Raw genomic sequence first — 12259 nt, 5'->3', positions numbered from 1 at the left:
AGTGACTGTTTCTCCAACTTTAGTTGAATCGGATTTGACCGAGGAGGTCCTTGGATGAGGTTAAATAGCAACTCATATATCTCCGTTGTGGTGTTTGCGTAAGTAAGATGCGATCCTACTAGATACCCTCGGTCACCACGTAAAACATGCAACAACAAAATTAGAGGACGTCTAACTTGTTTTTGCAGGGTATGATTGTGATGTGATATGGCCAACGATGTGATGTGATATATTGGATGTATGAGATGATCATGTTGTAATAGAAATATCGACTTGCACGTCGATGGTACGGCAACCGGCAGGAGCCATAGGGTTGTCTTTATACTAACGTTTGTGCTTGCAGAGTTCGCTAAGGGTTGTCTAAGCCTCTATTGTGGACAGAAGGTAGGTCAAAGATCGACCAGTCCACTTGCAGAGTTCGCTCTACCCTGCTACCCATGGAGAGTTTGAAGTGGTTGTGAATGGCCTCCTCCTTGTGTTCGTGAGCCGTAAGTAGGTCGCCTCCTACTCGAAGGCAGTGGATAAAGTTCTTCCGCTTCCTAGTTGTTGTCTTGGCATGAAAGAACTTAGTGCCCGCATCTCCTAGCCGGAGCCAGGTGAACCGAGAGGCCTGTCTCCTGCGAGCATGTTCAAGTGCCGCGAGTCCCAGCAGACGGAGCTTCAGCAGCTTACGGAGGGTAAGCTCTGTGTCTGAGAGACGGCGTCTCTCCTGTGCGACATCTAAACGTAGCACTATCTCTGCCGCCATGTGGAATTGCAACTTGGCCTGGCTAAAGAAACTCTTGCTCCAATTCTTAAGCTCCCTTGCAGTTCTAGCCATTTTCATGGCAAGGCGTTGGAACGGACAAGAGGACCGCTCCGGCCTCTTACACGCCCGCTCCACCGTTGCATGGAAACGAGGGAAGCTGGGCCAGAAGCTCTTGAATCTGAATAGGGCTGTCCGGGGGGCGGCGGAAGTGTCAGCTAAAATCAGCGGGCAGTGGTCTGATGTTGCTGTCGACGCTGCGATGAGCGACACGGATGGGAAAATGCATTCCCACGACGTATTGCAGAAGAATTTATCGATGCTCACTAGGGTCGGATCGTTGCGCTCGTTGCTCCACGTGTATCTATGTTTCTTGCATTTGATCTCCTTCAAGCCCTTAGCATCGAAGGCTGATCGGAACCTACCCATCAACCTGCGGTTGAGATTTGTGTTGTTCTTGTCCCGCGCCTCGTATATGAGATTGAAATCCCCGTTGATAAGCCAAGGATCGTTTGGTGGTGGCGCCGAGAGTGAAAGTTCCCGAAGGAAATCTTCCTTTCTCGCGTCGTCCGCCGGACCGTAGACTGTTGATAGCCAGAAGTCCTGAGCCTGTCCGAGGAAGGTCACTTTAGCTGTAATAGCAAAGATCCCTATGGCATGCGATGAGACTGTGGCCAAGTCCTTGTCCCAAAGGATCGCCGCACCTCTACTAGTTCCTATTGCCGGAAGAGCGATACATCCTGTTAGCCTAGCGCCCCCAATCTCGCGGACTAGCTCCGGTGACCAGGCGGCGATCTTGGTCTCTTGGATGCAGAGAATGGTTGTGCGCTGGGCGGCCGCCAGCTCCCCGACTGCCGCCCTCTTGGCTGGGTTGTTCAAGCCACGAACGTTCCAGCACATGATGGGTTGAATCTTGTCATGCATCTAAAACACAATAGAATCTCCGATGACTAAAACAAGATGGCCCAAGGCCAAGAAAAGACACCACCAACATACAAGGCTGGGGCCGGCGCCCACCAGCAGCACCCAAGATGCACCGGCTCTGAAGATACATCCTACTGTCCCTACGAACTGGGAAACAAACTAGATTGAACTGGTCGGGGATCGATCGCCATCGGAGACTAAGACTAAAGACAACTAACATGATCACACGGTGGCCTCATCGGCAGCTCCGTCGGGTCCGTTCATGCGAGCCATGACCCGCAGCGCCTCCCCGTCCAGGTGGGTCAGCCTGGCGATGACCGAGATGTCGCTGTCGGACAGGGGCTCTTCGAAGCGCTGCAGGAGCGCCTTCGCTACTTCTGCCGTCAGCCTATCCTGAGGGCCGAGAAGGCCGAGCTCCTTCACGATGCGCAAGGATGCGCGATGTGCCACCGGTACTGAGGAGCCGATGGCAGCTTGCCGCGCGCTGGAGCGGGTCGGGGTAGAGGTGGCCCTAGTCTTCGGTGGCGCCGCAGGACGGCGCGCGGGTGCAGTGGCAATGAGGGGCTGCTGCTTGGAGGTCCGGAAGAGGCCTCGCGATTCCGGCCCGGCTACTTTCCCTCCGATCTCCATCTCCCTGACGGGTCTAGTGACAGCCCCGAGCTGGACCTCCAGAGTGTTGGCTGCTGATGGGGTGGCCTTGTGGAACTGCCCCAGCTCGGATGCCGCGGCCAACAGTGTAGGACTGAAGGCGTCCAGTTCCACTGACTCCCCCGAGGCCTGGAGTAGGGTGGCGTCGACGAAGTCGAGGGGGGCTGCCACTGCCGCCTCCGCGGCGTTGTGGACGTCGGTCGCCAGGCCGTCAACGACGACGGAGGCCAGGGAGGGCTTCTTTGCGGTCCTGAAGAACTCTTCAACCGGGTCCTTGCCGGCGGCACTGGACCTCGCGACTGGCGCGGGCTGGCTGGCCGCTGCAGCAGCGCCCGCGGTCTTGGCAATCACTGTCGGGGTTGCACTAACACTAGGGCGCCTCGACTGGCGCCTAGCCGGCGCAGTGCTCCTCCCGGCCCCCGAGCGGCGGACCGAGGACTCCCTCGAGCCGCGTCTGGCCGGCGGTGATCTGTTGCGGCGGCGTCGAGAAGGCGAAGCGCGAGGGGCACGCGAGGCGCCGCGGCGCAGGAGGACGTCCTTCCAGGACCTGTGGCCGCCTGCACACGATCCTCCCTCGCCGTCCCGGTCCCTCGGGCGACCGTCTCTAGGGGCGCCCCGGCACCCTACGCTGGCTGCGGGTGCACGAGGCAGACGCTGCGAGCGGTCTCCTCCTTGGCCGTCTTCTACCCCCAGCGTCCAAGACGCAGGGGCCACCAGGGGGAAAGGAGGGCCCTCGTCGTCGGAGCCAGATGACGGCAAGCCGCTCTGGGCGGAATGGGAGGAGCGCGGAGAGGGCTGCGTCCAGTCCTCCACCCTGTCGACGTGAATCAGCATGGTGTACTCCGCCGTAGCCGGCGGCGGCGCAACTCTCCTGTCTGGTGGGGAGAATCCCTTCATCTCCTCCACCCTGCCGGCTCCGCGAGGAAGGACCCCTAGAGTGTGCGACGTCGGGATGTCAGCTACGTCTCTGGCCCAGACCCAGCAGGCAAAAGTCTTGGTGTGACCCCGCTCTAGGGTCCGGCTGTCGAGACGGTCGACGCGCACCCGCCGGCCGAGGATCTCTTCCGCCCCCTCCACCGACCAGAAATGCATGGGAACCTTCTCGATGACGACGCGGACGTGGAGCAGAAGGGAGTCGAACGTGGCGAGGTCGTGCTCGTGCCACGGGCTGATGTTGAAGCAGGCGCCGTCGACCCGGATGGAGCCCCGGCGCACGGCGTTCACCTGATGAGCTGGCTGCGTGAAGGTGACGAAGAAATGCTCGGGGTGGTGAGCCGTGACCCGCAGGGAGTGCACTGGCACCGAGAGCTGTGCCTCCGGAGCCTTGCCCACAGCCATCGGCGAGGAGACGTTGACCCCGTCAGCTGCGGAAAGAGTCACGGCATGGCTACAGAGGAAGAACACGGCCTGATCCAGAGCAGGGGAGAGCACCGCGGTGGAACGGCTCTCCCTGGGACGCCGAGATGAGTCGAGGTGGCGGAGCATGGAGGGAGCCGCCGGAGCCATGGCCGCGGGTGGTGGAGGAGGGAACCGGAGGCGATCGGACAGCTGAATCATGCGAGGCGTCGGACCCAACCTATCCCTAAGCGAGATGCGTGCCTTATGGTTCCGGGGACACCGAGAGGCGATGTGCCCTGCTCTTCTACAGATAAGGCAATGAACTGGGTCACGGCAGGCAGCTAAGCGATGGCGCTTGCTAAGACAACAAAAACAACGGCCGGCGAACGGGCTTATAAGGTGCGGCGCAGCTTGCGGGTCAGCAGCAGAGTGGACGACGCGGCGGTCGGACCGGCGCGTACCTGGGAGAGACCGGGGGACCGAGGGCTCCGCCGGTGTCAGGCGGCTTCCCCGCCGAGCCACCTCGGTCCAGCCCTGATCCGGCCCCGAAATGGTAACCTCGGCCCCCGAGGAATCGACGATGATGGACTTGACGCGCCGGCCTTGAATGCGCCCGGACTCCTCCGGGACAGGTGATGGATCCCGCACCCGCGGATCCCGCAGATCCCATCCCCTGTCCCCCATCGGCGCCGGGGAGGAGGCACACGGCAGACCGTCGGACGCCGCGTATGAACACTCTCCTCGGAGCAGGAGCCTCGGCGCGGGAGCTGGATCCGGCAAGAGACGGCGAAGCACCCGGGGCGACGCAGGAGGAGGAGGCGACGGACCGCGGGGCGGTACGGCATCGCGCGGGCTGACGCCTGGAGAGGCCGGGAAGGCCGGCGGACCGCCGGGGGTAGGCCCGCCCCGGCCGGTCATAAGAGCTTGGTGGGTGGCCGCCGCGGCCGGAGTGGCCAGCGGCGCGGGGTGGGGGTGCGAGCTCTCTCGGGCAGGAGACTATCCTCAAGCAACTTTGCTAAAGTCTTGTTTGATACTGGTCTGGCGCGGCTGGTGGACTGGCGCGGCAAGTCACGAAGCGTCCAACGACTTGTCCACTTACATCCTGAACTGGACTCCTTGTGAGCATAAGAACATCAAACAAGTTCACAACACCATTTCTAGTATATAACTGCTACGACCAAGGCCCATTTGTCTATTCTTCAGGCCATGAGGTAAAGATCTAGCTATCATTGGATGAACCAACGATGGTTAGATCTGCCTTCACAACACAGCTCGATCCCACAACATAGCCTCCCGACGGGTCCTTGAGTTTCTTGAGTCCAAGGAAATCAGGCCACCCCCAACTGCTGTGTGTATCCGCAAACACCAAGAGACCTGTGATCAAGACAAAAGTAAGATCAATTGTAATCATCGTGAGGTTACAGACACTAGCTGCTTGAATCACATATCAGTAGCACCGATACTTGCTAAGGGGGGCTGAACCTGAAGTTGCACTCAAGTGTTTCCCATTCTTTTGATCCAGGATGGACAGAGTCATTAGAACCACCTTCTTGGACTCGAGATGGAGCTCCTCCGTGGCATCCAGGTATAAGTACAAGCTGACACAATCAGTGCTGTACTTGTTACCACGTGGATACATACCGACGTACCTGTTGACAAGAATGGGAAGCGACACTTCAAATATAATTGGGTACACGGGAAAATGTATTTCAAGAATGTGGTTGTTTACTGAAATCAGAAACTTTGGACACAGCTTGGTGGCACTAGAACTGTACAAAAAATCTAAGCAAAGCATGACTGCAGTACAAGATATTACAATGTTACACAAAAACTATCTGAGAAAATAATTGATGGTGTGTGATACATACAAGGACCGGTTGTACCAAATATATACATGATAATCAAATTTCTGGATATTTTTCCTCCTAAACGTAAGACCATGAAATTTTACACCCCAACATAGAGTTTAGTACTACATTGTTTCTAATTTGTCCCTGAATTTTCCATACGCCCTCCAAAACCCCGTTTGTATTGAAATTGGAATTTGCTACCGTATATGTAAATATCTTGGTTGCATGCTTAGAGATCAAGCTAAAATATCCAGTTGGAACATATGAAGGATACATATAAGCTAAGATATTGGATAACACATGCATACTACAGTATTTGTATAAATCATTTGTGATGGAACTACCCAGATGTATACCATTTATGCCCGCCAACTTCAAATGTAGGAGAACGGACGAAGTGCTGCAAGTCCAATTCAAGGAAATTGTTCATGGTCCAAGTGTATGTCCCTGTAATGAACCCCTTCTTCTGGACAAAGATATTCTGAACTGTGGTAGCCTTCTTATGAACCACAACAGCCTTCTTTTCAGGAGAAGAGACATCAATTTTTAGTATCTCCACACCAAAAACACAGCTATCATCAACTAGAAAAGCAGATGATTTCAGTAGCTCCTGAAGAGGAATCAAGCAATGCTTCTTCGAGTAGGAATTCTTGAAACCAAAGTTGTAGCTAGCTGCATGTAGGTAAAGGTTAGAGCTTAGAAGATTAGCGAAGGAAGAAGTTGTACCTGGCTGTGTTTAGGTAAAAGTTAAAAATTAGAGAAAAAAGAGCTTGTATGTAAGATGGAAATATCCTAAATATTATATAATCAACTTTTCCACAAAAAGAAAACATATATAATCAGCTTTCACCCCAGTTAGCATTTAAGGAAACATTGTATTTCCGTTATGAAAGTAATGGAAAGGGGAGAAAGCCCGGTTCGAAAAAAAAGTTAGCATTTAAGGAGATATCAAAGTAATTAAATCTGAATACATGCATATGTACTCCGGAACGTTGTTCAAATCAGAAGAGTCAAGTGTGAAACACACAATGCAGAAGGTCGACGGACAAACTTACGAGCGAGGAAACTATGAAACGACTAGTTAATGGGAAAAGTAATTGATTATGTTACGAAATTTGTAGGTGTTGATTTGTAATGATGGAATCTATAGCTCAAACTTGTGATGCACACAAGACAAGACTGCATGCATGGACTCCCAGCTAATAGGATGGATGCACCGTGTGAAAATTGGATTCACGTACTCCCCCTGTTCCTAAATATAAGTCTTTTACTCTCGCGGAAACGTCTAGGGTTTACCTCCCCTGGCGGAAACGTCTAGGGTTCCCCGATTGTAATCCGACTCCAATTCCCCTTCGGTGTGGTTGAAGATCCATATAGGTGCACCAGTTCGGGTAGATCCTATCCTGTGCTAGGGTTGGTTTTTCTCGCTATGGCGACTTCGGGCTCGAAATCATCGGCGAATAGCACGACCATGGCGGACAAGGCGATGGGGGTGGACGATTTGATAAGGAAGCTAAACCTGCAAGAGCGAGAGGAGGACGATCTCAATTTTGACGAGGAATTTCCAGATGAAACCGGGGAAGCGGAGTTCATGGTGATTGCCAAAGTACACACCGAGAAACCCTTTTCCACGGGGGCTTTCTATGAGAGTATGCGCATGGCCTGGAGCTTGGCACAGGGTGCCACTTTCAGCGCGTTAGGAGAAAATCTCTTCTCGATCACGGTAAACTGTCTGGGTGATTGGAAGAGGATCACGGAAGATGGACCTTGGCTCTTCAGGGACCATGGGGTTTTGATCGAACCATACGATGGCTTTACGAAATTTGATGAGGTGGCTCTGGATAAACTGGCAGTATGGATCCAGATAGTTGATCTCCCTCCAATGTACAGGAAGGAATAGGTGGTTCGATCCCTAACCAGGAAAGTTGGGGAGGTGTCGAGCGTCATGCTAAACCCTAGATGGGGCAATGGCAGGATCGTCAGGGGCCGAGTCAGGTTCGATGTGAAAGAACCACTGATGAGGTTTTTCTCTATAACTAAAAATCAGCGGAAAGTTTACTACTCCATCCTATATGAGAAGATGCTGGTGTTTTGTTACTGAAAGGATCGATATGGTTGGCTAGAGGGGGGGGGTGAATAGACAACGACCACTTTTTAATTAATCTTAGCAAGTTAAGGTAAACACTAAACGGGTTCACAAATAATATGACAATGAGGTGAACCCTATAGAAGCTAACAATGAGAGCTATTAAGACTACTAAGATATAGTCACAAGCGAAAGAAAATACAAAGTAAAGGATAGAGATAACCACAAGTGGAACCGATGGAGACGAGGATGTGTTACCGAAGTTCCTTCCCTTTGACAGGAAGTACGTCTCCGTTGGAGCGGTGTGGAGGCACAATGCTCCCCAAAAAGCCACTAAGGCCACCGTATTCTCCTCACGCCCTCGCACGATGCAAGGTACCGTGATTCCACTATAGGTGCCCTTGAAGGCGGCGACCGAACCTTTACAAACAAGGTTGGGGCAACTCCACACAAAGCTTGGAGGCTCCCAACAAGACCACGAAGCTTCACCACAATGGAATATGGCTTCGTGGTGACCTCAACCGTCTAGGATGCTCAAACACCCAAGAGTAACAAGATCCGCAAGGGATAGGTGGGGGAATCAACTTTTCTCTCGGTGGAAGTGTGAATCTAGGCCTTCTCAACCAATCCCTAAAGAATCAACAAGTTTGATTGGCTAGGGAGAGAGATCGGGCACTTTTAAGCTTGTGGAACAACAATGGAGCTTAGAGAGGTAAGAGATAGGGTTCCTCAGCTAGAAGAACCCTTTATATAGTGGGGGGAAAATTCAGACCGTTTTCCCACTCTCTGCCCGAAATCCAGCGGTAGTACCGCTGGGAAGGAGCGGTACTACCGCTGCCTGGCGGTACTACCGCTGCATCCAGCGGTACTACCGCTGGGGCTTCCAGCGGTACTACCGCTGGAGCAGCGGTACTACCGCTGGCCCTTGGTAGTGTATAAACACTACTACCGCCGAAAAAGTCTTCGCAAAAGGGTCCGTCCACGAAGTACCGCTAGGTAGGTGGAACAGGGCACCTGGAGCGGTACTACCGCTGACCAGGGGCGGTACTACCGCTGGCCAGCGGTACTACCGCTGAACAGGGGCGGTACTACCGCCAGCCAGCGGTACTACCGCTGGCTGCAGCGGTACTACCGCTTGCAGTCCAGCGGTACTACCGCTGGGACCAGCGGTACTACCGCTGGGGACCATTTTGCCGAGACGCAAAGAACAAACAGGCGAGGGCCGCGACAAGGATAAAGGAAAGGGAGAAAATAGAGGTGTGCGCGTGCAAAGATAGATTCCACCCAAACCTTTCCACTACGGATCCCCTCTTAATAGTACGGCTTTCCTATGACTCAAATGAAAAGAATCTAGGATAGCGCCGTGCTTCCGTTCCCGAAGAGAGGAGTCGTGTCGTCTTGTGCCGTTGACGAATGTTGCCTGAAACCTTGACACACACGATTAGTCCTGTATGGTATTGTCAACAATCACCAAAATTACTTACGCATAAATTATGCCTCAACAATCTCCCCCTTTTTGGTGAATTGATGACAATACCAGATTTGCATTGATAATAATATGAGAATAAAAAGGATGGAGATATATGACATATGACTCACAGCATATGATGGAAATAAATCTAAACTCACATAGGGTAGATCATGTCTCACACACGATAGCAAACAAAGCAAACCAAGTTCAAAGCAAATCAGCAAAGCAATGCAAAGTTCGAATGAAATCAAATCCTAGACTCTCTCCCCCTTTGGCACAAGACACCAAAAAGGGGCACACCTAATGTCACAGGTAGCTACTCCTCGTCCTCAGGATCACCAGACTCGTCAGTCCCCTCCTGGTCAGTCTCCTCCTCATCTTCCGCCTCATCACCCGACCACTGGTACCCCTGAGCCTGCATCCAGGTGGCCTCCGGCGTGATGTCGTCCTCTGAGCCACTGGAGATGTCCACATCCAAGGTCCTGAGAACACGCTTATGCCTCTGGCGGCTCTGCTTCTCAGCCACGTGTGACTGATACTGACCCTTGGCCTGCATACAGAAGAGGGTCTTCATCTTGTCCTGCAACTTGATAGCCCAAGATGGCATGGCAGACGAGCGGGGCTGAGGGGCAGGTCCTCTTCCAGCAGCGGTCTCTGTATCTGTGTCCATTTGCTGAGAGGAGGAAGATGGGTTGGTCCACTTATCCTTGATGCGCAGCTTGATTGGGTCATGCACAATATAGTCAGACTGTGCGTAGAGCACCTCACCCGGAAATGCCTGTTCCCACTTGTGGCAGATGTAAGCAAACAGGTAAGGCCCGTAGATAGGGACCTTACGGTTGATGATGTAGTTCCATAGTTCTGTGAACATCACATCTGCAATATCCAATTGAGCAGACTCCACAGACATAGCCTCCTCACATAGTAACAACATCTCAGCCAAGACGCCATGGACCTCATCGAAGTTACCACTCCGAGGGAAGAGGGTGTTCCGAAAGATGCGGTGCATAATGTCCAGGTGCTTGGGAAGCACCCCCTTCCTCAGATATAGTTGCTGCAGTCTGTCCTTTGCAAGGCCCTTATCAGCGGGGACTGGAGCGTGAGGACGCAGCCCAAGAGGGGTGTCAGCACCCTGAAAATCAATGTGCAAGAACTGCATGAACTCTGACCAGGAACCAGTCATCTTCTGTGACCCAGTCATCCAAGTCATGGAGCGCTGTTCATCATGGGAGAAATGAGCAGTGACGTAGAACTGAGCAACTGCCGTGGGATCAAAATCGGTCTTGAAGGTGATGATGTTTTTGAGCCCCATCTTGTCAATCAAAGCAAGAGCATCACCAAAGTAATCTGTATGCCGCTGAAGATGAGCCAAATCAATCCACTGGACAGAGACGTAGTTTTTCTTGAAGCTTCCAATGACATCTCGATATATCCTGCAATGGTCCTTAACCCAGACATTTTCAACTCCCTCGATCGTCTCCCGTTCCTGGAGATAGTGGTTCTTGGTGCGAAACTGCAGAAACTCTTTAGGAGACATTGATCGGATGTTCACCCTCTTGTCCTTGTGGGCAACCTTCTTGAAGGACTTCTTCTTAGGGGGGAGACCAGACGTGGCAGACCCCTCGGGCGCCTCTGTGTTGCGAAACTGTTTGGATGCCGTGTCCCGTGGGGGGTTCGAACGGCGAGCAGAGCCACCTGTGACACAGACCACAAAGCGAAAAAGAGGCAACACGAAAAGTCAAGGCAATGAAACTTGAAAGTGCAGAGAAAAGAAACAAAAGAAAACATGCATTGCTAAGCCCAAGGAGAAAACACCGTGAATGCTCCTGGCGGTAGTACCGCCACACCTGGCGGTAGTACCGTCGGCCCTGGCGGTAGTACCGCCAGTTCTGGCGGTAGTACCGCTGGTAGTCCTGGCGGTAGTACCGCCAGTCCTGGCGGTAGTACCGCTGGGGTCATAGCGGTAGTACCGCTACCCCTGGCGGTAGTACCGCTGGGCCCTGGCGGTAGTACCGCTGGGGTTTGACTGTCAGATCTAGACATATAAAACTTGTATTCTAGGGCATGGACTGAATATATAATCATTAATACGCATCCATCAGCCCTATTTTCAAAAGGAACACATAGTAACACGAGGTACAAACATGCATAGGCAAGAGAGAGCACGTTTTAGATCTAAACAAAAAGGTTAAAATATCCGATCTAAGACGATGAAACCCTAAACCACGGCAGTAATCTTAGCAACAAGCCATTGGATTAACAAGATGAATGCAATCCCCAATGCTCCTAACCCTAGAACACGAAAAACAGCCAAATAGAAGAGGGGAGGAGATTTTATTACCGGGATTCATGGCTTTGGAGGAGGAAGAAGAAGTAAATCAGCCCTTCCACACCAACGGGAAGAGAGAGCTCCTCCAAGAAAGATCCAAACAGCGGGTTTTCGGGGTAAGGGAGGGGGGAGCCGCGAGGAAGAAGAAACAGATTGAAAATCGGGCTCCCCCTCCCTTTATATAGCCCAAGGGGTATGGGCAGCGGTAGTACCGCTGGGTCCAGCGGTAGTACCGCTGTCCTGGCGGTAGTACCGCTGTACCAGAGCGGTAGTACCGCTACCTAGCGGTAGTACCGCTGGAGCGCAGCGGTAGTACCGCTTGGGGGTCCTGGCGGTAGTACCGCTCCCCCTGGCTGTAGTACCGCTCCCCTCGAAACCCTAGAAATATTCCGGCCGGCTGAGTTAGATGTTTGACCGCTGGCGGTAGTACCGCTACCCATGGCGGTAGTACCGCTGGGGTCCTGGCGGTAGTACCGCTACCCCTGGCGGTAGTACCGCTGTGGTCCTGGCGGTAGTACCGCTACCCCTGGCGGTAGTACCGCTGGGGTCCTGGCGGTAGTACCGCTACCCTGGCGGTAGTACCGCTGTACATGTATCAACGCGGCTAGGGAAGGCGGAAAAACTTGGGCATATGACAAGTGAGAAAAAAAAAAGAATGACTCCTAAGAAGAGGTATCGACTTGTCATAGTATATCCTCTCCTTTATACGTAAGAGAGGATGGAGGGTCGGTGGCCGAGGCCACCTATGTTTGAGACAATGGTATGACACCGCGAAGAATTATCCTTGGGTTCATGACCAATGCTCGTCTTTGAGGCACAAGTGCCATTTGAAAATGGCTAAAGTGAAAGACTAGATTGGTTTACGCAT

General features: G+C 52.9%; 1 protein-coding gene across 1 annotated transcript; it reads right to left on the bottom strand.

Moving 5' to 3' along the window:
- Window positions 1-4701: 4701 nt before the first annotated feature.
- On the bottom strand, window positions 4702-6978 carry LOC123398704 (ubiquitin C-terminal hydrolase 12-like). The gene is made up of 5 exons (XM_045093156.1): window positions 6943-6978; window positions 6232-6235; window positions 5862-6177; window positions 5138-5304; window positions 4702-5029 (listed from the first exon to the last, which is right to left on the bottom strand). Exons 1-5 carry the CDS (start codon window positions 6976-6978, stop codon window positions 4875-4877), a joined length of 678 nt encoding a protein of 225 aa, XP_044949091.1. The 3' UTR covers window positions 4702-4874.
- Window positions 6979-12259: the final 5281 nt, after the last annotated feature.

This window comes from Hordeum vulgare, chromosome 1H, assembly GCF_904849725.1.
Source record: "Hordeum vulgare subsp. vulgare chromosome 1H, MorexV3_pseudomolecules_assembly, whole genome shotgun sequence".
Lineage (NCBI taxonomy): Eukaryota > Viridiplantae > Streptophyta > Magnoliopsida > Poales > Poaceae > Hordeum > Hordeum vulgare.
Note: the sequence above shows the minus strand (reverse complement) of the source record. Positions and strands in the feature narration are given on the sequence as shown.